The sequence below is a fragment of the Marmota flaviventris genome, chromosome 3 (assembly GCF_047511675.1).
Source record: "Marmota flaviventris isolate mMarFla1 chromosome 3, mMarFla1.hap1, whole genome shotgun sequence".
NCBI lineage: Eukaryota > Metazoa > Chordata > Mammalia > Rodentia > Sciuridae > Marmota > Marmota flaviventris.
The window spans coordinates 178,288,275-178,314,047 of NC_092500.1; the positions used below are offsets into that span (position 1 = coordinate 178,288,275).

A 25,773-nucleotide genomic window follows, 5' to 3' on the forward strand; every position below is an offset into this window, starting at 1 on the left:
GTCCCAAGGGAATGGCGATGGTGTTGAGTGGCTCCAGGGAGCAGCCGGGGGCCTCAGAGACCCCCAGAATGGCCTGAGGTCACCTCTCTGCCACCTGTCGAAACTGACGCCATCCCGGCAGCACCGTAACAGCAGCCAGGATGGCGAGGAGCAGAGTCCAGGGCTGGGTGGGCAGAGAAGGCGTGGTCCTATCGACACAGGGAAGAGCCTCAGCCCCAGCAGAGAGGCCCATCCTGCCGCCTGCAGCAATGGTGAACCAGGAGGGCACCAGCTAAGTGAAAAGGGCGAGGCCCAGGGCAAGACTTCCTGGTCTCACCATGCCGGCGCCGAGAGCCATGAAGGTTGGCTATCAGCAGTGGGGCTGGGCATGGGACCCAAGACTCCAGGTGGACAGGGGTTCAAGAGTGCTCTCATGGAGCACAGGTGCAGTGTGTGCTCAGCAGGTGACGGTCATCACCATAATCTACACTCTGCACAGGTAGGAAAGAGGAGCTGGCGGGTTCCCACAGAAACGGTGGATGTGGAGACACGGAGGAGCTTGCCCCCCATCTGATCATTACCTGTTGTGGACCCGCATGGAGCTGCCCACGGCCTCCCACATAGCACAAATAATGTGTCAAAATAAAAACAGGCCAAGAGTAGGACCCAAGCTCCTGGCTCAGCCCACAGCGTGTGGGTCCCGACAGTCTAACCGCACCTTCATGGACTCTGCCCACTGAGAGCCACCCGCGCCGCCCTGGGCCAGGCGCTGGCGCGGCCCTTACCTGGAGGTAGTGGCACTGCCGCGGGGGCGGCTTGATGTCCTGGTGCACCAGCGGCTTGTCCAGGTTCAGGGAGCTCTTGCGGTAGGCCTCCTTGGCCTGGCTCACGGTGAGCGTGGACCAGGAGCTCCGCTTCATGTACTTGGCGTCCGGCGTCAGGGCCAAGCCCTCGCAGGCCGAGCACTTGACGTCGTTGTTGCTCTTGGACGTCTTCAGCGAGAGGTCCCCGAAGGGGCTCTGCAGGGCCTCGGGGTAGCAGTGGGGGAAGGGGTCCAGGTGGTGCCTGCTCACCACGCTCGGCGCCCGGTGCGTGCTGTCGCTGTCCAGGTTGTCGTCCGAGCTCCACCAGCTGCTGGAGCCCGACTTGTGCTTGGCCTCGGGCTTCCGCTCCCTGCTGCGGCTCCGCTTGCCGTGCCTGGCGTGGTGGCCGTGGTGGTGCTCGTCCGCCCGGCCGTCGCCCTTGGTGCCGTCCGCGTTGTTCTTGGAGGAGCCCTCCAGGGAGTGCGACTTGGTGAAGAGCTTCTGCACCGAGTGCACCAGGTGCCGGATCCGGCCCGGGCTCTCGCTGCGCTGCTCCGCGGCCGTCGAGGCCCTCTGGTACTGCAGCGTGTGGAACCCGTCCCTGTGCAGGGGCAGCTGCTTCTCGAACTGGTCCAGGAGGTTGGCGGGGATGCGGTTGATCTTGGCGCCCATGTGGGGCATGGCGCAGTCGTCCCTGGTGTCGTAGTGGGAGCTGTAGTGCATCCTGGGGAAGGTGCTGCTGGACACGTGGTCGCCCAGCACCACGGGCATCATCATGCACTCGGAGTGCACGGAGCTCCGCGGAGAGCAGCGGTGGTGGTCCATGGGGCAGCTCTCCGCCGGGCTGAGCAGGTAGGGCTGCCGCGTGTCCGGCCCGTGGCGCAGGTGGTCCAGCGGGTGCTCGCAGTCGGCGGGGGGCGCCACGCCACAGGTGTGGCCTGCACATAGCGGCCGCGGGTTCCGGCTTCCAGACAACCCTTTCATGTTCCTGGGAGCCGGGGAGTACCGTTCCTCATTGAAGTGCTGCGTCGGGGACCATGAGTACTGCTGGTCTGTGGGCACAAGAGAGACGTCATTTAATGCTCGAAGGGAACCCCACAAGTCCCCTGGAGAAGCCCCCGCTCCCAGCACATGCCACTCTTCCCAACAGTCAGTGTCCTCCGAGCCCCAGCATTCCAGTGGACCAGCACCAGTTCCCACTGACCACTGCAAAGTGAGGGATACCGAAAGGGACCTTGCTGTTCCCGAGTGGTGGTCTGCAGTGACATGTTTAAGGTCTAGCAGGTTCACTGGTCTCTCAAACCACAGGTTTTGAGTTAATAAATAATAACAATGTGGGGAGAAGCTGTATTTCCATTTTGCATTGGGGGGTTTTCGTTCAGCTTGGAAAATAACACCTGGTGTAATTAGTAAGTGAATGTGTCACACACTGGTGTCTATTGTGAGGTTGTGGGCTCAGTGCCACGTGCCCACTGGGCAGGTAGCAGTGCAGGGGCTCTCTCAACCCCTCTGCTGTGTGGGGACTGGGTTGTGGAGAGAGACGGCCTGGCTGGGGACCAGCGTGCCTCCACCTGGACATCCGGCTCTCGTGGGAGACTGGTGGGGGATGCTGCTGCACCCCTTCAGGCCTGTCCTGGAGAGCAGCCGCCACCTGTCCTCCCGTTGGACAAGCGTCCTGGGTCCTCCTGGGTGGTTGACTGCCTGTGGAGGGAGGGAGGGGGCTCACCAGGGGTTTTTCTATTTCAGATGTGTTCTGAACTGAGAAGAACCCTCCGTGAAGTAAAGAGTGGTTTGATCCTGGGGCACCACCAATCCAGTGTGGGAGCCTCCTGGACAGTCCCTGGACAGCTCTGGCCATCCAGCCCACTTCCAAGGGTGAAGGGCCAGAGCCAGAGGGGCCTCTGTGATGGACTGCTCTCCAGTTGCAGGGTAGGACTGAGCCCCCGGATGGGGAGCTGCGTCCTGGGCATGGCCACAGTGCCCATCTGCCATTGCATATGATGGTAATCCTTGTTAATGTCACCCGCTGGACCCGTTGGAAAAGTTCAGGGTCTGTGACCCTAATGGGCCTGGATTCTGGACTCCTGCAGAAGGCTGACTCCCTCTGCCCTGCTGTCCACTGTCTCCTCTCAGTCCCAGGGTGGACCTTGCCTCCCTCTGGCAGCCAGTGGAAATACAGGAAGTGCAGGCTCCAAGCTCATTGCTGGGGGAGAACAGTGGAAAGAAGGCCCAGGGGCAGGTGCTAGCATGTGGCCCGGGGGATGAAGCCTGGGCAGGGTCCGCTGACCCCAACCCATCACCCATAAGAATGGGGTCTGTCCTTGGGGAGAGTGGAGGCAAGGTGGTACCCCTGACCCAGTGCCTTGTCTCTCTCCAGGACTCTGTGCCACCCTCCTGAGGGCAGAGGTGTGCCCCTTGTGCCCAGGCTCCCCAGCAGAGCCAGGTTCTCTGGCTGCTTCCCTGGCCTCTCAGTCCTCCTCCTACCCCACCCGGTTCTCACCTACCTGCCCACCTCCCTCATTAGGGGCCTTGTCCCAGGACCACTGTGCCTGCCTCCTGATGGCTCTTGCTGGACACGCTTCCCCGTCTGTCCTCAGACTCCAACCAGCACTCTGCTCTAGCAGCCCAGCTTTCCAGGGGGTCCTGCCCCCCGTCCCAGCTCAGGGGCTCTGGAAAGCCAGCTCCGCACAGGCCCAGCCCGTGGGCCACAACCAAGGGTGCCCAATGGCTGCCTGGCCTCTTCTGCTCCCACCCAGACCCCTGCAAGGCTGTGCCCCAGGCATGGAGCTGCTTGCCACTCCTCAAAGTCACTCTGTGAGTTCTTTCTCCTCTGTCCGCAGGCTGGAAGCTCTCTCTGTTAGTTCTCAAAGAAGGCTGAAGACAACCTTGCTGCATGCTGCCCTTGAGGCTGAGGCCCAGGCAGGGACGAGAAAGGGTCTTTGTCACATGAGAGACAGAAACTCCAGGGGTCCTCCTTCAGACCTGGGCTCCATCACCTAACTCACATCCCCTCACCTGCTCCTCTGCAAGGGCTCCATCCCGCCTGGGATAATCCCGCTGTCAGTCACACTAGAGCTGATGCCGTGCCAGCCCCACACACATGGACACGGGTTCTCCCTGATGCTCCGGGCAGCCTGTGCAGGGAAGCATCCTCACCTGAGAGAAACCTGTGCTGGGTGACCAGTCCCAGACCTGGCCTAAACATGTCCCTGCCTCAAGTCCCAGGACTGCACGTGTCCAGCCAGCTCAGAGCCGTAATGTGTGACAAGGAAGAGGATTGTGTCCCAGGCACAGGACGACCCAGCAGAGAAGCACCCAGCACTTCTGCAGGAATGCCGAGGGCCCTGCGCGCGTGTCAGCTGCCGCTCGTGTCCGCCCTTGGAGGCTGCACCTGTCACAGTAAATTCCCCGGGCTGGGGGGGCCTCACCTGTGACTCCAAAGGCTGCCTGTAATGTGGCTGAGGCGCCCTCTGGCTTCAGCGGTCAGCCTAACCACAGCACTTCTTCACATTACGAGGAATACTTAGGATGTATTATACTTAACATAATTAAGGGCAAGATCCAAAGGAAACTCAACATTCAACCAATAAATAGCAAAACTGTGTTCTGTGATCCAGACTTAACAGCAGCCCCAATTGTCTTCCTATTATGTTTTGCTTTATTTTTCCATTAACATGCAATTTAATACGATTCTAATCTTCCTTTGTATTAAAAAGCAAGCTCATTATGGCTGCACACACATATCCTGCCTCTGCCTAATGTTTAGCCTCGAAGCTATAATATGCATGTGGCTACGGAAAAGAAGAGTATGAAAGATAAGAATTTAACTGAAATGAATTAAATTGATTATGCAACATGTTGATAACCGTCTCATTTTTTCTATATAAAATTGAATTTCCTGATATATGTGTGGAAACTTCTATATTATCTGTCAAAAAAATCACAGTAACACAAACAAGATAATTAGGCACTGTAAATAACGGCAATACCAAAAAGTATAATGAGGATTTGTGCTGTAGGACATTTTATAAGTCTACACAACACATAATAAATACTTAGGGGCTAATAATTTCTCTTTTTTTGAAAACAAGGTAACATACAAAACGTGGAAAGTGTCTTAGTTCCCTAATTCCTAGCTATCCACACCATTTTTGTTATTAAGAGAAAACAGCAATTATAGTTGTTACTTATTAACACACAACTGTCTCCCCGAGTTCAAAATAGAAAATAAATACCCGCACTATGGCCGACCCATCCTAAAGAGCGTGCTGCTAGCGTGGGAGTGAGCCTCTAAACCAAGGCTAACGGCGTGGTGCCCACTGTGAGTGGGTGTGTGCCGCAGCCTTGCTGGCCGTGTGGACTGTCTACACGGCCCTCAAGTGCACACCCCCAACACACAGCAGCTGGGGAGCTGAGGCTGAAGGGGCAGTGGGGCGATCCCCCCCATCCCCCCATCCCTCCTCATCCCCCCATCCCCCCCCGCACCACGCTGGCTAAACTTACCACCAGGCCTTCACCTGGACTGTGGAGACTTATGAGGTGGCCCCGCTGGCACTGGAAACACACCGACCCTCTGTTTCTCTGCCATCCTGGTCCCCGCCCGTGCTGTTGTCCCCCAGATGACACCTGCTCAGTGGACTTCTCTTAGGACTCCTGGGGTGCTGCAGCCCCCGCCCCCGTGAGGCCAGGAAAGGTGGTGGCCACAGCTGCGCTGTACTGGCTTGCGTTTACCTGTGCAGGTGACCAATGCCACTCCACATGCCAGAACCCACCTGAAGCCCTGCTAATGAAGCTGCTTCCCAGAGGCTCTGGAGGCTGAGGAAGGAGGAACACAAGTTCAAAGCCAGCCTCAGCAACTTAGCCAGGCCCTAAGCAACTTAGTGAGTCCCCGTCTCTAAATAAACAAACATGAAAAGGGCTGAGGATGTGGCTCAGTGGTTAAGTGGCTCTGGGTTCAATCCCCAAGACCAAAACAAAACAAAAACTTCTGTAAATATTTAACACAAAAGTACAAAATCTGATTTCTGGTATAAACATTGCTGGAAGAAATTTGTAAGTCTAGATAAATGGGAGATACTGCAAATTCAAGGATGCCAGATTTCATGTTTAAGATGAGAAATTTCCCAGATTGATTCAGATTCTACACAGTCACTATCAAATCCCATCTGACTACTTTGTAGAAATTAAAAAGCTAATGTTAAAGTTCATAAGGGTAGAAAAAGAAAACCAAGCCTGAAGCTAGCAGAAGGAAAGAAATCATGAAGATCAGCAATTAAGGAACAGTGGAGGGAAACGGCAAAATGCAAACTAGATTCTCCAAAACAATCAACAGGACAGAAAGACCTTCAGCTTGACTAAAAAGACCCGAATTCTCAAAATCAGAAAGAAAAAAAACTTAATGACTTCAAACTAACAAAAGGAATTATAAGAGAATACTATGCACTGGTGTATGGCAACAAATCAGATAAACTAGGTAGAATGGACAAATTCACACAAACACACAGATTACTTCAAGTACAAATAGAAAATCTCAACAGAGCAAAAATCAAAGAAACTGAATCAACAATAAAGGTCACTCAGCAAAGAAAAGTCCAGGACGAGGTGGCCTTGTGGGTGAATTCTACCCACATCTATAGAGGATTAATATCAATCCTCACACCCTTCCAAAAACAGAAGAGGAGGGACCCTTTCAATCCTAATCCAAAGCAACCTACAGAATATTCAGTGCCATTCCTATAATTGTATCAGGGTCAAAATTAACTCTGATATCAAAGCCAGAGCACAAGCAAAGAGAACTACACACTCCTCCTTTATGAGCCTAGATGTAAAAATCCTCAAGGAAACACTAGCAAACCCAGTTGAGCGTCATATTAAAGTAATTATATGCTGTGGCTAATTGCAGGAGTGCACAGGTGGTTTAAAATAGGAAGATCAATCAATGCAATACATCCTACTAACAGAACATGTCACCATTTCAATTGGCACAGAAAAAGACATTTGACAAAATATGTCATCTTTGTGTGATAAAAACGGTGAAAACCAGGAACAGCAGGGTGCTTCCTCAGCACAGTAATGGGTATTTATGAAAACCTACAGCTAACACCATTCTCAATAGTGAAGGGCTGAAAACTCTCCCCTGAGAATGGGGGAGGTCAGGACATTGACTCTTACCCCTTCCACTCAACATGGTAGTAGAGTGTTTCTAGCCAGAGCAATTAGATAAGAAAAGAAAGCAACCTGTTAGGGAAAAGAAGAGCTGTCTCTGTTCACAGAAGATCTTATGTATAGAAATTCCCAAATAATCCCCAAGAAAGCTACCACTATATCTGATAAAAAAAATTCAGCAAAGTTCATGGTACAAGATCAAAAAATAAATATCAATTGTGCTTCTATACATTAGCAATGAATAATCCAAAAAGGAAATTAAGACAACAATTCTACTTATAATAACATCTAAATAAATAAGACACCTAGGATCACATTTACCCAAGGAGGTGGTATATTGCAAACTAAAAACATTATTGAAAGAAATTAATACCCCCCCCAAAAGGAAAGATGTCCCACGCACATGGATTGAAAGACTTAATAATGTCAAGATGAGAGCATTTTCCAAAGCAACCTACAGAATATTCAGTGCCATTCCTATAAAAATTCCATCTGGATTTTTCGTAGAAGTGGAAAAGCCAATCCTCAGTTCCTATGGAAATACAAGGGGCCCCAAGAAGGAGAGTTGAGGGCTCACTTCTGGATCCCCAGCTTACTGCACAGGTCACCGAGTGGGGCTCTGGCCGCAGGGTACACACCAGAGCGGAGGGAGGGCCCAGGGGCCGTCTGCAGTGAGGCGCCACAGAGAGAATGGTGTCCTTCTACTGATTCTGTCGGGAGCGCAGGATCTGCACGTGTGAAGGAACACATTTAAATGCCCTGTCTCTTGCTATCTGCAGGAATCAACTCAGAATGGACCCAGGACCCAGAGAGTAAGGGCTAAAAGTACAAAGCTGTTTGAATAAAGCACAGGGGTATTTCTTTCTGTTGACTAGGCAACGTCCGAGCCACGGGGCAGACCCCTGCTGGTCACTTCAGCTGCTGAGCACCAGGAAGAGCTCTGCTTGGATCCAGGCAGTGGTGGTCACAGCACCAGCTGTGCCCAGCTGAGGGACGGCGGTGAGTGGTCAGACCCTAGGGTGTCCAGCACATCCATACAGAATGTTCTCTGGGTTACACTGGACACTCTGTGACTGGACACTCAAGACACTCCTTTTGGGGACATCCTCCCTGTGACATTCCCCAAATAAGTAAATGAGCTCAGAGGTGAAGGACATGGCCAAGGTCAGCAGTCCCCAGCAACAGAGCAGGGCACCAGGACTGATCACAGGACCACTGTCCTCTCCACATGGGGGTCTCTGACAGTAACTTGAGCCTCTGTCACTCAGCTCTGTTGATGGGCCCATCAATCCCAAGTCCAGCTGTAGCAGGCGTGACGGCAGGAGTGACCGCAGGCTTCAGCACCCCCGCGTGCTCCTCCCAGTGCACTCCTGACGCGGTGCGGACATCCTCCTCAGCAGGTCCCTCCCAGGGTCTCTTCAGAGGAAAGCGGAGGCGCCCAGGAGGGAGGGGCCACATGGGAGGACCTCAGTGTCCAGTCCTGTCACGGGCATGCGTGTCCGTCCACCCTGTGTGAGGCGAGGCGAGGCTCTGTGTTCCAGCATAGTTGTTCATCCACCGCACCCTTCAGGGGAGCACCCGTGTCTCAGAGTGGGGGAAACCTGCCCCTGGGGAAGGGATGGCCTCCGCAGACACGCATGCGCGCACACACACACACACACAGACAGAGACACAGACACACAACCCTCATTCTAGCCGTTTATCTTGGTTCCTTGACCAGCAGGTTCAATACCATGACCAATAATTTGCAATATACACAAATTGCTTTTTTAAAAGAAATTCTGCACTGATTGCATGTACACCCAAACTGTAATTTAAAAGGAAAGTCGCACACAGACGCCTTTCAGCAGTACAGTAAAAATAGGACGTGCAGTGCGAGATTCTGAACTCAGGTGTTCGACTCTTCTGCTGTCTCAGAATTTTATTTTATTTTCAGTTAAGCAGTACTGTGAGTGCATTTGCAAATTAATTGCACTTAATTAACAAATGACATCTATTTATGGGCTCAATAAATAGCTTTTATGCGGATCTTTATTGCAACATTCACAAACAATGGCTTTGAAAGCACATGAAAATTGCTATTGGTTGTAAACCTAATCCCATTATTCTGAGGCCAAAAGGTCTTAACTTACCCTTTGCACTAGAAAATTGACTTTGTGAAATGCAACTTTGGCTTCACAAAAGTAATTATAATTGCTTTCCAAATACTTTTCTACTTGAATTCCCTTTGTTACAAATGGAGTCTCCTTAATTTAAACTAATCTCTCTTTATGTAGTTTGTGCCTTGACAAAAGTGCCGGCCATGATTCCCAGTGTGTTCACCAGAATCCAGCCAAGCGGGGACGCTGGCTGGAGGGAGTCCACTTTTGAGAATGGTTTCATAAGCAAATATGACTTGGAAATGGAACTCACAGGGGTGTTTAAGGAGGCGTTGATGGCTTTCTTTTTTCTTTGTGAACTTGAAAGCTCTAAGCAAGCTGAGCTGACTTTAGACACTCTCCTGCCGTCCCCTGAAAGCAGCCAGACAGTGTCCCTGACTGTCCACAGGTGCACAGTGCAACTCCAGCAGCAGTGGCTTCCCTCGCCAAAGCCAGAGACAAACCAGGCCCCGGTGTGGACTTGTGCACAGAGTTCAACTCTCTTCACCAGTGACTAGCAGAATGTTTTAACAGGGGACACGTCTTTCAGGGGAACATCTCACTGGGGAGCTGTAGGTCAGAATGACCTTCCTGGAGGTGACTGGGGTGGAGGGTGTGGAGAGGGCACCCGTCATGTGCCCTGGGCCATGTGAAGGCGCAGGGCTCCACCATAGAGGGCGGCCCCCCACGGTGCCCTGAGCCTCGCCCGTGATCGCTGTCCCCACTGGAGAGACCTACTTGGGAGTCAGACTCCTCGGACGTGTTCTAAGACATTCGAATGTGACTGCGCCTCCTCCACACCACCCAGTGGAGTCTGAGCCCAGGTATTTTCATCAACCAGCCATCTTTTCCACCCACCTAACCCAGGGTAAAAAATACCTCACACGTTTCTCTGAATCAACAGACATATTAAAAATTAGGCTGTGCCACAGGGTCATGCAGTAAATCACAAATCTCCTGTTACTTGAGGGTTTTGATAAACTAGGGGACCTTCTGGGAAATAGGTCAGGCAAAACCTCAGAAGTGGTAATAAGGTTTGCAGCTTTTGGCCGGGTCCAGCACCACAGAGGAGCTCTGGAGCAAGGGCTGCTCCAGGTGGGACTGGAGACTGATCTGAGGTTGCTGTGTGTCTCCACTGACATGCTCAGAAAGGGCTTCCTCAGGACTGCAAACCAGAACGCAGGGTACACTGTTCAAGATCATTTACGTGTTTCATAGAGCAAGAGAAAGAGGGTGGGCGTGCGTGGGGCAAGGCCCTGGAGGCTCAGTCCCTGCAGCCAGCGCAGCAGGGAAACATGAAGTCCAGGTAGCTGCCCAGCCAGGCTCAAGAGCTGGCCAGCATACTTTATGTATAAACCGAGAGAGGAAAAATTGTGGTATCTATGTGTTATAAGAATTGTAAGGCAAAAAAAAAAAAACGAAGTACATGTATAAAGGCATGAATTGGTGTGAGCATACTCTATATACAAAGATATGAAAAATTGTACTCTATATGTGTAATAAGAATTGTGATGCATTCCGCTGTCCTGTATTTAAAAAAGAATAAAATCAGTAAAACTAAAAAAAAAAAAAAAAAAGCTGGCCATAAAGTGCAACTTCACAGTCAAAGAGTGGTCTTCCTCTGAGAGGGTATCACACACAGAAAGGGAAAGGTGCACCCAGAGCAGGAAGGTCTTAGACACAAAGATTCATGGAAATGAGAAACTCAACTCCTTTGAAAAAACTGGCAGGTAGAACAGAAGTGATTTCTTGGACATAAAATAAAAATAGCAAATATGTGAAAAAACTTACCCTGTTAAACCATAAAAGCTACAGGAATAAGAGGAGTCATATCTTACAGAAGTCTAGATACGTCTACCAAAGCATTTCACCTGGAAATTTATCCTAGAAAATAATACAAGAAAAGCGCACGGTCTGTGGCTGTGGAACCCGCCCGCGGGAGCCTGAGCCCCCAGAGACAGTCACGCTTGGCCAGGGGCCCGTGTTTGGGGGATGGCGGACGTGGGTGTGTCAGCATCACAGGTGAGCAAGACCTAGACTTTAGCACACCAAGGGAAGAGGATAGAATGACCTGAGGGCTTTGTGGGTTTTCAACATTTATTAAACACAGAAATTTGGAATAAATGTTCTAGGTGAGCGTGCTAAGAATGGAGTTTTTAATCTGATGACGTACTTCATACAACTAGAAAGAGCAATCATGAAATTCATTTGGAAAAATAAGAGGCCAGAATGTCCAAAGCAATCCTCAGTGAGAAAAGGGAAGCAGGAGGCATCACAGTACCAGGTCTTAACCGTACTACAGAGCCATAGGGATAAAAATGGCGTGGTATAGGCACCAAAAGAGACATGAAAGGCAGTGTTACAGAGTAGAAGACACAGAGCAGGCCCACATAAACACAGTTAGCTCATACTAGAGAAAAGACAGCCTCTCCACAAATGGTGCTGGGAGAACTGGAAATCCACATGCAGCAGAATGAAACTAAACCCCTGTCTCTCACCCTGCACAAAACTCAACTCAAAGTGGATCAAGGACCCAGGAATTAGACCAGAGACCCTCCGCCTAACAGAAGAAACTATAGGCCCAATTCTTAGTCAAGTCAGTTTAGAACTAACTTCCTTAACAAGATCCCCTAAAGCACAAGAAGTAAAATCAAGAATCAATCAATGGGATGGAATCAAACTGAAAAGCTTCTTCTCAGCCCAGGAAACAAAGAACATGGAGAGAGAGCCCACAGAATGGGAGGAAATCCTTGTCAACTGCCCACCAGAGCACTAATCTCCAGGATATATCAAGAACTCAGAAAAACTTAACACACACAGAGAAACTTAATCACAAATAACCCAATCAACAATGGGCAAAGGAAAGGAACTGAACAGGTACTTCACAGAAGAAGAAATATGAATGATCAAAAAATATATGAAAAAATGTCAATCATCTCTAGCAATTAGAGAAATGCAAATTAAAACTACACTGAGATTTCATCTCACTCCAGTCAGAATAGCAATGATCGAGAATGCAAGTAACAATAAATATTGGTGAGGATGCGGGGGGGAAGCGTACATTCACATTGCTGGTGGGACTGCAAATTTGTACCACCACTCTGGAAAGCAGTATGGAGATTCCTCAGAAAACGTGGAATGGAACCACCATTTGACCCAGTTATTTCATTCCTTGGTTTATACCCAAAGGACTTAAAATCAGCACACTATAGTGACACAGCCATATCCATGTTTATAGCAGCTCAATTCACTATAGCTAAGCTTTGGAACCAACCTAGGTAACCTTAAACAGATAAACGAATAAAGAAAATGTGATACACACACACATACACACACACATACACACACTCACACACATGCAATGGAGTATTACTCAGCCATAAAGAAGAATGAAATTTTGGCATTTCTCTGGTAAATGGATGGAACTGGAGAACATCATACTAAGTGAAATAAGCCAGTCCCCCCAAATCAAAAGTCAAATGTTCTCTCTGATATGTGGATGCTGACTCACAATAAGTGGGGTGCAGGAGGGAAGAGTAGAAGTTCATTGGATTAGACAAGGGAAATGAAGGGAAGGGAGTGGACAGGAGTAGGAAAGACAGTGGAGTGAGTTGAATGTAGCTTCCTGTGCTCATCTGTGAATGAGCAGTGTAACTCCCCATCACGTCCAACCACAGGAATGGGATGCTAGTTGGAATAAGTCATACCCCACGTATGCATAATATGTCGAGATACGCTCTACTGTCACATCTAGAAAGAACTAATAGAAAGGAAAAAAGTTAAAATAAAACATTTAGGAAAAACAGAGTAGAGAGTTTTGCATCCGACGAATCCTGCCTGGAAACGGAACGCCCTGACCCTGCGACTTGGCCTGCTGGGCTCCTGAGCCCACTGTGCTGCTGCTGCTCTGGCCCCTGTCCCCTGTCCCCTCCTTGGCCCTGTCCCTCACACTGAGGCCCTCTGCCACCAGGCCCCCGGAGGATGCCCCTGTGCACCCTGATGGCGGAGTTGTCACAACCCTCCTGAGGGTCTTCGCTGAGCAGCGGGCATGGGAAGTTCACAGTGTCTGCTCAAGAGCAGATATTTGCCGGACGTTTCCCGTTGGACCAGCTCAACCGCTGCTATTTTTAATGCTTGCCACACGGGCACTGGCCAGAAGCATGAGCCCTCACGCCCCAGCTTGGATTCCGGAACCTTCCTGCAGTGGGACCATGTCACGCCAAACCCACCTCCCCCCGCGCCTGTGCCCCTGCCTCCCCCCACGCTCCACACTCTGGCGCTCTCCCCTGCCTCCTCACCCTGAGGGCGCAGAGCCCCATTACGCAGAGAGCATACAACCAATACGTGCTCCCCAGCTCTGTGCCTGGGAGGAGAACCTGGTGACAGCAGAGCTCCACAGGGCCCAGGGCAGGGCAGGGCAGGTGGCCAAGCCCCTGCTGCGGCTGGGGGCCCAGGGTCCAGAGAGTCAGCACCACCCTCATTCCCAGCTCAGAGCCCTGGCTGCAGGTGTGGGCGGGGCCCGGGCTCTGCCTCCCCCAGGGGCCTGCCTCTGGGTAGAACTGCGCTGGGGAGCCCTGGGCTGGGAGTCTAGCCAAGTGCTTCCACAGCCACCGTACGGTGTTAGCTTCACAGGGGTGGGGGGCGCCCTCCCTCCTGCCTGCTCCCGGCTTGGCACCCCACATGTGACTCCCAGGAGGAGCAGGTCTCCAGGTGGAAGAAGGTGCATGGACCCAGAGGTGGGGGGCTGCAGGTTTGAGAGGGCTGAGGGCTGCGGGGCCCCAGGGCCCAGGAGGCTGCACTCTGCAGACCAGAGGCCTTTTCTGTCAGCAGGAGGTGGCGGCTGGGAGGGGAGCGGACCTTCAGAGGGCAAGGCCCGTGCAGGAGGGTCCTTCCCCTCAGAGCGAGGCTGTGCCAGGCAGGGGCTCCCTGCTGGTGTGAGGCTCACACTGCCGACCTCCGAGGCTGCGCAGACGGCTCGGCAGGATGCTCCGAGCAGGGCTTCGCACTCCCCCTGCTCCAGGGTGTCGGGGCTAGGGTTTGAACTCCAGCACCAGGCCTGCTTGTGGATTCCCATTCTTTCCTCTCTCAGGAAATGTGAACGGCCCCGGTCAGTGCATCCTGTGGAGGTCCCTGGCACACAGCAGCCACCGGCCACAGCCCTGCTCCAGCCTGGACGAGGGGCAGGTGGCCTTCTGCAGGCACAGCTCCCTTGGCCCTGTCCCCTCCTTCCAGGCCCCGTCAAGCCTAGGCAGTGCTCTGAGGCTCCTAAGAGCAGGCAGGCTGGGCGGTGAGGCCAGGCGGGGTGGGTGCTGGAGAGACTGGGTAGCGCTGGTGAAGGAAGGAAAGGACACGTTGTGAAACTGCCCAGACCCTGACGCACTAGCAGGAGCCTCTCAGAGACGAAGAGAATGTGGCCCAAGAGCTCTGTGCCCGGCCTGGGGTCTCGGGGGCTCATGCGACTGTCTGAACAGACACTGGCTCAGTGGGATCTGAGTCCGGGAGCCCGGGGTCTTTCAGAGGCCACTTCTGCTCACCTGCAGCAGGTCCCCTCCTGGGGGCCGGGGGCTTTGGGCCCACCTGCCTGCCTGCCCTGTCAGCAGTGGGTTGCAGGACGCGCTGATTACTGACAACAGCTGCCGGTCCTGTTTGGAAACAGCGTGGAACGGCCTGAAGCTGCCCAGCCAGCAGCTGTTCACCTCAGCCATTCTGAAAGGTCCAACTGCAATCAAAAGCCGCCCACTGCAACCGACATCAAATAACAGCCCAGCGACCCGCCAGGACCCGGGTCTGGATTCCAGGCTCCCACCTTAGCTTTCGTTTGCTTTCACAGTCACAGAGCTGTGGCATGAAGGGGGCCGTCGAGCGCTGGAAGCAGAGGCGATCCCTCAGAACTGCGGGGGCTGCCCCAACAGGCTGTCCACCTCGTCACTGTGACAGCCTCTCTGCATGGAGGGGGAAGAGCGAGAGTGCTAGCCGAGCCACTCGCCGGGAGGCTCACCCCTGCTCACCCCAAGGAGAGAGCAGCCAGGACGGGAAGTGGCAAGGGGCCTGAAGGCTGGGTCCCTGGCAGGCCACGTTGGAACGTGGACGGAGACTTCTCAGAACACACGAGACATGGTCCAGCAGTCTGTCTGGTTCACCCCAGGGTGGAGCAGAGCTCGGGGCCCCCGCTGCCTGCACACAGCGATGGGTCAGGCACCCTCGGCAGAACGGCCTGGCAGGGCCTCGCCTGCTGCCTGGGTTTAGGTAACAGCCTCCGTGCAGAGTCTTGGGCCTGCCGGGCTGCTGCAAGCTGGGTGTCAGCTGCGCCGTGCAGCTGCAGGGCTCCCTGCATGCTCCCTGCGGGGCTCCCGGGCGGGGAGCACGGGGCCCAGGGAGTGGACCTGGCACTCCTGCTGCACCTCCGCCCCTCATCCTCGGTCACTGAGCCACAGTTCACCCAAACTTTGGTATTCACTGCTTATGAAATTGTGCTAAATAAACAGCTCCGGTTGAGTGTCAAGGGAGGTGTGACAAGTCCTCGGATTCTAGGTTCCAAGGACGTGCTCCTCCTGGAGATGAGCTGGAGAAGCCCCGATCTTCTGCTACTGGTTTGCTCGGAGCACCGTTTCCTACAGCTGCAGCAACTGTGTGGATCGGGGTCCGAGGGGACCTCAGCCTCTGCCTGTCCCTGGGGGCTGACACTAAGCCAGTCCAAGGGCACTGGCCCCTGGGGGATTCTGTAGACTGTTAAATACTTAACTCACTCTGATTATAGCCAGTGTTTGTCTTATCAAGTTTAGGATTTGGCAGAGTTAAAGTTTATATAAAATAGGAACGCTCTAGTCATGCTTTGATAAAACTTGGAACATATGTTTCTTCTCTCAACTCCTAAACAGATTTGGGGTTTGTCTTCCCTCATGTGACATGCTGACTGTCATGGACCACAGGCCCACATTCCCAGGAGGGCCAGCCACAGAGGAAAGTCCCATTTCAGCCTAGCTTCTGAGAAGTGGGTGTCTGTATTGATGGATGGTTGGGGAGATCAGCGCTGGCTGAGAACACGCGACATCCCATAGTCTCACGGAGAAGGCTGACTCCGCTCACCAGGGGAGCCCAATCGACCCAGCCAGTGAAGCAGGCATGTCTTCTGTGTTCCAAACTCAGCTCCTTGTCGTTGTACAACACCTAGCTGACATCAGATGTCACTGTGACATCTGCACAGTCTACAAGGCAGACGTGTCAGACCCAGAGAGGGAAGACTTGAGTTTCCTTGAGGGAGCAGAGCGTATGAAAGACCCTGCAAAGCCTGGCTTACCTCAGACCCGGAATGGCCTCTCCTATGTTAGTGACCTTGGGCAGATCCCTGAATCTCTCACTTAGTCCCTGGCCTCATGGCCTGAGGATGGAGACTTCTGTCCCACAGGCCTGTGGACGAAATGCAAGGATTCAAAGTGCTCAGAGGGGCCAGGACCCTGCTCTGCAGACACTGCCCACTACATCAGCCAGGACCCTCCACTAGAGGGACACCTACCAGTCTATCAATCAACCAGGACCTGTTCTCCAGGACACCTCCAGTCTATCAGCCAGGACCTGCCTCCCAGGACATCAGTCGGGACCTGCCCTCCTAGGACACCTCCCAGGACATCAGCCAGGACCCTCCACTAGAGGGACACCTACCAGTCTATCAACCAGGACCTGTTCTCCAGGACACCTCCAGTCTATCAGCCAGGACCTGCCTTCCAGTGCTACCTCCCAGGACATCAGCCAGGACCCTCCTCACCAGGGACACCACACCAGGCCCAGCACTCATCCTCGTACATTTCCAGGGACACAACACGTACTTTTCCAACTGGCCTGGTCGACATCTGAATCACACAGCTCGGCACACGAGTTCACATTCATTTTTGAACACCCATTTGCACAGAAGCCTGCTAATGACATGTGGTTGATGAAGCAAATCCCATCACAGAAAATCTTCAGAATCTAAAACTAATTTTGAGTTGGGCTGCCAGTCTTTGTAGTTTGAAGTGGACTCTGTCACCATGGAGACCATGCTTTGAGGTGGCAGTAAGTGACAATGTCCGTGGGGGCCTGCAGCCACCCTCCCTCGGCTGTGTTCTGTATCCTCCTGCACCTCTGAGAGGCACTTTTCATCGCACTGGACAGACCAGGTGGCTTGGCCAGAGCACAGTAGAAATGACAGGGTCAGCACTCAGCAGGCTCCTGTGAGCTATGTCTTGTCCTAATCTCGGGGACTCAGACTCATCACCTTCACCCTGAGACAGGAAGTGGTCTGCCTCTCCACAGCCTCCAGCTTTCTGAACAAAGACTGTGAGGAGCAGGGCGGGCAGGGGATCGAGTCCTGGCCCAGGGCAGTGCTCCTGCCCGGCTGCCTGCAGACGACTTCCCCAGGGCCTGGCTCTGCCTGTGGCTTGCAGACATTTAGATCTCGTCCTGCTCACCTCAGATCCCGGCACAGGACGCCCAGCAGCAGACGTCTCACTGGACACCCACTCTGGGGGTTTTCTGTACCTCGTTACTGCTGTTTCCGTTGTTGAAGTTGCTGGTAGTGACCCTGTAACTTGGACTCATTGTCCATTAATGAGTTTCAGCCCATGGTTCAAAAATGAGCATTCTAGGTCACATAGAAAAAAAATCTGAAAAAAGTGAAATTAAATAAAGGCCCCGAGTTAGGGAAGGCGAATGAATCAGCTGTGCCTCTTTACTGAAGGGAACTCTGTCACCTCCCTCTCTTCCTTCATCATTTCTGCCCTCGATCACGCGCCCAGTGCAGAAACCATTTACTGCAGAAGCTGTCGGTGTGAGTTGTGATTGCAGTAAAGGGTCATTTCAGGAGGGTCAGTTTGGAAATGTGAAGCCGCCTTTAACGCGGCATGTGACAAACCTGTGTGGCTCTCTTGCTCCTTCTGAGACGGACGCCTCTTCTGTGGCAGCAGATGTTGGGCATAGGGAGGGACTTGGACTCCTCAGCTCTGGGAGCTGAGTTGGCCCAAGGACACACTGCAGATGTCTGTGCCCCTTTCTGTCACCTGGCCAGGTGGGCCGCAGACGGTTGCAGACATGTGTGAGAGGTGGGGTGGTGCAGGCAGGACCTGGCTCTGCCTGGGGGTGCCCAGCATAGGCCCCTGGAGGGGCTCTGCTGGCCACAGGGACGCTGCTCACAGTGTCCGTGTCTTCTGCCCACTGGCAAGCGACACATCTGCTGACCTGGGTGCTGCCCAGCAAGGTGGCCCATCCCAACTGCACGTGGTGTCCCCCGTGTCCCCAGTCCAGCATGCCCTGAGCTCACAGGACGAGCTGGGCCCCCAACCATCCTGTTCCTGCTCCTTCCCCACAGCTACCTTTGGGGCAGCACTTTGATGATTTGTTTTTAGTATTTTTCCCAAATATCACAGTCGACGTGGACAGCTGTTTGACGTGGACAGCTGTTGGATGTGGACAGCTGTTGGATGTGCACAGCTGTTGGATGTGGACAGCTGTTGGATGTGGACTGCTGTTGGACGTGGACAGCTGTTTGATGTGTCCAGCTGTTGGACGTGGACTGCTGTTGGACATGGACAGCTGTTAGATGTGGACAGCTGTTGGACGTGGACTGCTGTTGGACGTGGACAGCTGTTAGATGTGGACAGCTGTTGGACGTGGACTGCTGTTGGACGTGGACAGCTGTTGGACGTGGACAGCTGTTGGATGTGGACAGCTATTGGATGTGGACAGCTGTTGGACGTGGACTGCTGTTTGATGTGGACAGCTGTTGGACGTGGACAGCTGTTGGATGTGGACAGCTGTTAGATGTGGACAGCTATTGGATGTGCAGAGCTGTTGGATGTGCAGAGCTGTTGGACGTGGACAGCTGTTGGACGTGGACTGCTGTTTGACGTGGACAGCTGTTGGACGTGGACTGCTGTTGGACGTGGACAGCTGTTTGACGTGGACTGCTGTTTGACGAGGACTGCTATTGGACGTGGACAGCTGTTTGACGTGGACAGCTGTTTGACGTGGACTGCTGTTTGACGTGGACAGCTGTTGGACGTGGACTGCTGTTGGATGTGGACAGCTGTTTGACGTGGACAGCTGTTTGACGAGGACTGCTGTTGGACGTGGACAGCTGTTTGACGTGGACAGCTGTTTGACGTGGACTGCTGTTTGACGTGGACAGCTGTTGGACGTGGACAGCTGTTGGACGTGGACTGCTGTTTGACGTGGACAGCTGTTGGACGTGGACTGCTGTTGGATGTGGACAGCTGTTTGACGTGGACTGCTGTTTGACGAGGACTGCTATTGGACGTGGACAGCTGTTTGACGTGGACAGCTGTTTGACGTGGACTGCTGTTTGACGTGGACAGCTGTTGGACGTGGACTGCTGTTGGATGTGGACAGCTGTTTGACGTGGACAGCTGTTTGACGAGGACTGCTGTTGGACGTGGACAGCTGTTTGACGTGGACAGCTGTTTGACGTGGACTGCTGTTTGACGTGGACAGCTGTTTGACGTGGACAGCTGTTTGACGTGGACTGCTGTTTGATGTGGACAGCTCTTGGATGTGGACTGCTGTTTGACGTGGACAGCTGTTTGATGTGGACAGCTGTTGGATGTGGACAGCTGTTTGACGTGGACAGCTGTTTGATGTGGACTGCTGTTTGATGTGGACAGCTGTTGGATGTGGACTGCTGTTTGACGTGGACAGCTGTTTGATGTGGACAGCTGTTTGACGTGGACAGCTTTTGGACATGGACAGCTGTTGGACATGGACAGCTATTGGACGTGGACAGCTGTTGGATGTGCAGAGCTGTTGGACGTGGACTGCTGTTGGATGTGGACAGCTGTTGGACGTGGACTGCTGTGAGTTGGCTCAGGCTCTTCTGCTGCCTTTCACAGCCAGGATTTTAGAGCAGTTCTGGGGCAGGAGAAGGGACGAGGACCCTCACCACCAGAGGGCAGTCTCAGCCCCCGAGGATGCTGGCCGTGTTTGGAGACATTTCTGGTCGTCACCACCTGTGTTGGGGAGGCTCTGTGTCCACCGTGTGGAGGCCGGTGCTGCTGGACACACAGAGCCTCCAAGTGCGGAGAGCCGGTTCCCAAGCTGAGCTGAGGTTGGAGGCTGATCCTGCCCAGGAAGCATCCTCCTCCTGCCCTTCCAGGTCCGGCCTCAACTCAGACAGCTGCAGGAATGCCCGATTCCCATGTCATGAGGTCCCTGTCCCACTGGGAGCTCTCTGCTCTCCTGTCCGGCAGCTTTTCCCAGTGGCTGAGGGATTCTGCTGTTTGCAGAGCCCCAGCGGGGAGCGGCGTCGGGCTGCGCTCCTGCAGGTGAAGCACAGCACCTGCCCGCAGGCAGTCTAAGGGCAAGAGGAGAGCTCAGGCGCCCTGCTCCTGGCCAAGTGCTATGCCACTGGGAGTGCCCCATGGCAGCTCATCATTTCTCTCCTTCGAGGGCTGCTGAGTGGACCAGTTTGGGGCTCCTAAACAGGCCTGTGTTTTCTCAAGTTCCCTCTTCGCTGTCCGAGGGCAACAGGGAGATCTTGTCCACACCACCCACTGCGACCTCGGCCTGCACTGGGTTGATCTCTGGCTATGATTTGAGAGACTGTGGTAGGCACCTCCAATTGCTCGTTTCCCTGTGGACTACACAGCTACGCATCTCTTTTCCCTCTAACCCCCAAGCCCCGCCTCTTGGGCCCACTAAGGCCAGGGGCTGCAGGCTGAGGGGAGAGCCCTCCACACCTGAGCCCTGAATCACCATGGGGAAGCCGTCCACGAAGGTACCAAGAGTCACTGGGCACAACTAGTCTTGGAGGTTGTGGAAGGTGAAAAGAAATATTTAGGAGCAACGTTACAGAATGCATTCCAGAAATCCACATGAAAAACTCTAATACCCTAATTTTCTCAAGTATCACCTATGCATAACTTTAAAACTGATTTTAATTTGTTTGCACAGAAATAAATTTTTATATCACTTTCATTGTATTAGGTTTATAAGTTACCTAGGGATGATTTAGGACAGACATAGGTCGTATGTGAATACTGTGCCCTTTTATATAAGGGACCTGAGCTTCCAAGGATTTGGGCATTGCAGGGACTCCTGGAGCCGGTCTCCCATGACATGGAGAGGTCACTGTAACTCAGAGTTGACCACAACAGCTGCTACAGAGCGTCTGTACCCTTGTTCTGGTAGAACCAGCCAGCTTTCACTTACAAACGGTTCCGGTGTTCCTAGCACCACGCTCAGGGACATGATTTGCATAGAAATAAGGTTTTGAAGTGGCATTGTTAAGTTCCCTTGGTCCCCAGGCATGGAGCATCTGTCCCTGCTCCTCAGTGCCTCGTCCTCTTCCACAGCATGGAATTGCGACGTGTTTCACATCATGCCAGGAGCAGGGGCCCCGCTGGCGGTGCAGGGAGGGCACCGGGCGAAGAAGCGGTTTTGAGGAAGGGAGGGTGAGGGGAGGAGGAGGACATGCAGAGTGCACAGTGGAGGAGCGCGGAGAGGTCAGCAGAAATTTGTCTTGAGGTAAGTCTGGATGCCCAGAAGTCACTAAGTCAATGTAAGTAAGCATAATGGCCAGGGCCATTTGCCAAAGACCATTGAATATCTAAAGGGGAATTCTTGCTAAATAAAGTAGGAGCCCCCATTGCTGTGGGCCTCTTCCCACTTGAAGGCCTCCGAGGAGTCTCAGGGTGCCCTCCAGAGACACTTCTGCAGCGTGTGCCACCTGGAGGAGGTGCTGGGGCTGCAGGTGCTGTGCCAACACTCTCCTGTTTTAAAATGACAGATCTCCTCTACCTGTCCATTTTCTTGGTGTTGGGTCTCACATCTAACATGGTTTAATATGCTTTGATTATTTAACCTGACAATTTTCTCCCATTTTACTTTGCAATTAACTTACCAATGTAAAATTTGGGTCAATATAAATGTTTTTATAAATGCAAATAAGCCACCGGCCCCTTGGAGCTGGAATCAACACTCTGGGGATGGGTTCCAGGACCCTGGGAATACAGAAACCCGCGACGCTCAGTCCCTGAGAGAAAGCACACAGCGTTTTCACATAGCGGTACCGTGCACTCCTGCACACTCCAGCAGTCTAGCTGGCCCAGACGCCTGCTACCACACGCTGGTACCAGTGGTTCCCCTGCTGTTTAGGGGTGACGAGGAGAAGCTTGGTACATGCTCAGCATAGTCAGGGCTTTTCTTTAGGTGTTTTCTGAGGTTGGCTGAATACCCAGATACCCAGGGCCAGCTGCAGGATGGTCTCCAGTGAGCCAGTCTAGCAGAGATCACTCACAGAGCAATGCCGTCTCAGCACATCTGAGGGTCTCCCCTGGAAGTGGCTTTTCTGGGTAGAGTTGGGTTTTCTACTCCATTGTGGTCTTTTTGAATGGTGTAGCATTAGTTTCTTTTATCCCTGACTTTAGATTAATTTTATAGAAAGCTTCTGTATTTCCCTAAATTTCAGGGCCATTTTCCTAATGATAAAATTATGTTCCTGCTCTACATTTCATGAGCTTCAGAGAATGCATGTGCTCTTAAAATGAAGTGATAGCAATATGGCGGGGGCGAGAGTCCTGCTTTCTGAAAAGATGGCTTTGCTAACGCAGCTGCCCTGGAGAGAACCCTGGGGCCTGCAGTCGCTGCCCCTCATCTGGCCCTGGAGCCTGCAAGGACCGTTGAGAGAAGGCCTGGTGCTTGTCATGGGCCCCCAAACAAGTGCCACCTATTGCTTTATGGCCCCAGCTTGGACGACGCTGACAGCGCCCTGCAGTGTTTTGGGAATGATGATCATTTGCTCTCACAGCACCAAGACCATATCTTTAATTTGGCCTAGTAGAATTATAGCCCCATGAGCATGAGACTTGGTTAACCCTCCCAACTTAGAGATGTGAAAAGTGGAAAATACCATTTGGAAAAAAACAGAATCATGCTTTTTACTCCTGATTAGTTACAACATCAGAAATAGGACTCTGACTTCTCTCTCTCCTCCCCTCTTCCTCCATCCTTCCCCTTTTTCATTCTTTCTTTTAAATTAATTTCCCTGTTGTACTTTGCAGATCAGGTTTCCACCCCTGGTGCCCATCAGAACCACAGAGTGGTGACCCAGCTGCCCCACGGCTGTGTTTGTGCTCAAAGGAAAGGAGACCAGGGTGTGAAGTAGGTGCTGCAGGCTCACAGAGCAGGGCTCAGCCAGAGGAGTGCACAAGGGACCCTGGGCGCACACAAGATGGAGCATTATTCAGCCACAATAAATGAAATCCTGGCATTTGTGGCAAGACCAGTAAACCTGGAGGGCATCGTACCAACGAGATAACCCAGGCGTGGAGAGAATTGTCCCTCCCAGGGGCTTACTTACATGTGAAACCTAAGAACATTGACCTCAGAAATTGAGAGCAGAAGGGTGGGGACAGGGCCAGGGATGCAGTGGGCAGATGTGGGTCAAAGTGTGGGTCACAACCTCGGTTGGAAGGGGAACGTTGAAGCCACCTCCTGTGAATTGGTGATTGCAGCTGATAACAATGCACTGTTCGCTGGAAAGCTGCTGGGAGCTGACCTTCAACTCTCACCCCAGAAAGGAAAACAAGCTCGTGAGCCGAGGGGTTCACGGGCTTGCCTGGACCACCCTGCCACGTGGACAGATATAAAAGCTTCTCCTTGTGCGCTGCAAGTGTGCACGACTTTTACTTATCAGCTGTGACTTACTAAAGCCAGAAAAACCACGAGCGAATGAAAAGCATTTCCCCACTAAAACAGGGGAGAAGAGTCAGGTAGGCAAGGTACAGAGGTGGCAAGGCCCCAGTGCCACCCACAGGTGCACAGCGGGGGTGTGGGTCTTGGTACTGCTGGCGCTCCCACGTGAGACCCGCTGAAGCAGGACAGGCTGGGTCTGACACTTAGTGAGCGGCCTCAAAGGCAGCTCCTGTCCGTGCCGGGCTCGCACCCCTCCTGTCCCCAGAGCGGACCCCTGGCCTTCTCCCTGGCCAGCCAGGATCCCCGCCTTCATTCCTGCTTCACCCAGGAAAACCAGGGTGGCTGGAGGCTCCTGAGGCCAGTGGTCACCAAACCCTCAGATCTCTTCCAGAGCTTCTGGAATCTGGCTGCTCCTTCTGCCACACCTGCAGCCAGACGCTGGGGACAGATGGCTGAATACCTTCTGTTCTGGTTTGGATGTGAGGTGTCCCCCAGAAGCTCACATGTGAGACAATGAAGAATGTCTGGAGGAGAAACGATTGGGTTACAGCCTTAACATAGTCATGAACCAGTCCTTCATGGGGATTAACTGGGTGGTAACTGGAGGCAGGAGGGTGTGGCTGGAGGAGGGGGCTCATTGGGGGTGGGGCTATGGGACGTATATTTGCATCGGGAAGTGGAGCCTCTCTCTGCTTCCTGATCCTCATGTGAGCTGCCTCCCTCTGCCACACTCTTCCACCATGATGTCCTGCCTCGCCCAGAGCCCCGAGGAAGGACCTGGCTGTCTACGGACCGAGACCTCTGACATTGTGAGCCTCTAAATGAACCTTTCCCCTAACATTGTTCAGATCTTTTAGTCATAGCAGCGAAAAAGCTGACTCAAACACCTTTGTTGCTCAACAGTGTGGATGTCCTCCAACAAGTGAGCACAGGTGTGCCATCAGTGCAGAATTCCACTCTGAATACACACCCACAGACAGCACGCAGACAGCGGAGAGGGCGGGCCAGGCGCACGGCAACTCTCCAAGAGGAGCTAATTTGTGGGAGCAATCTGAGCACCATGATGGACCTGGGGACGAGCGGAGTGTGGCCCATCCACACAACAGAGTGTACTACAGCCTGAAAGGAAGGGGGTTCCAACACACGCTACCACCTGAGGTAAACTTGGGGTACTGTGCTGAGTGATACAAGCCCGTCACCAAAGACGAGCTGTGACTCCACTCATATGAGGTTCCTGGAGTCCCCAAATGCAAAGCACAGAAGGTGGGATGGGGTGCTAGGGGCCGGGGACGAAGTGGTGTTCAGGGGGACATCTCAGTTCATAAAGGAGTTCTGAGGGTTGATGGGAATGACCACCGCACAGCGTGTGAGTGTCCTCAGTGCCACTGAACAGCATGCATAAACAGGTAGAAAAGCAAATTTCATGTTTCATACCTGGCCACTGTAACAAGCAGCTTTGCTCCTTACCTCTGGCCTGCACAACAAGCAGTGTGACATTCTGACTCCTTCAGCCTGGCCTCATCCCTCACTGTCACTTCATGTGACCACAGACACACTGAAGGATTCATCCAGGCCCCAGGTACGAGCTCAGCAAACCCCCTCTCCTGGGAGATCTACCAACTCATATGCACCTTCTATGCAAGACTTGGTCCTCCACACCCTCCCACTGCCCTTCCGCCAGAGCACAGCACGTGGCCTGAGAGGCCATTGCACCAAAAACAAACCTGCGGACCACCCTCTTCCCCAGGACGTGATCACCAAGCCTCCAAGTGGACTGGAGAATTAGAATCTAGGTGCACCCTGCCCACCACTCTCCATGCCCTCTGCTCTCCATGCCCCTCCTACCCTGCATGTCCCCTCCTGCACTCCATGCCCCTCCTACCCTGTATGTCCCCTCCTGCTCTCCATGTCCCCTCCTCCTCTCCATGTCCCCTCCTCCTCTGCATGTCCCCTCCTGCTCTGCATGTCCTCTCCTGCTCTCCATGTCCTCTCCTCCTCTGCATGTCCCC

The 25,773-nt window shown here is 53.0% G+C and overlaps 1 protein-coding gene across 1 annotated transcript in view; it reads right to left on the reverse strand.

Annotated features, from left to right (window-relative positions):
• Dlgap2 (DLG associated protein 2) overlaps positions 1-25,773 on the reverse strand; it is a 589,656-nt gene that overhangs the window by 90,416 nt on the left and 473,467 nt on the right. The window contains exon 6 of the mRNA XM_071610646.1: positions 765-1,834. Coding sequence (XP_071466747.1) covers positions 765-1,834 — 1,070 coding nt within the window. The remainder of the gene's footprint in view (positions 1-764; positions 1,835-25,773) is intronic.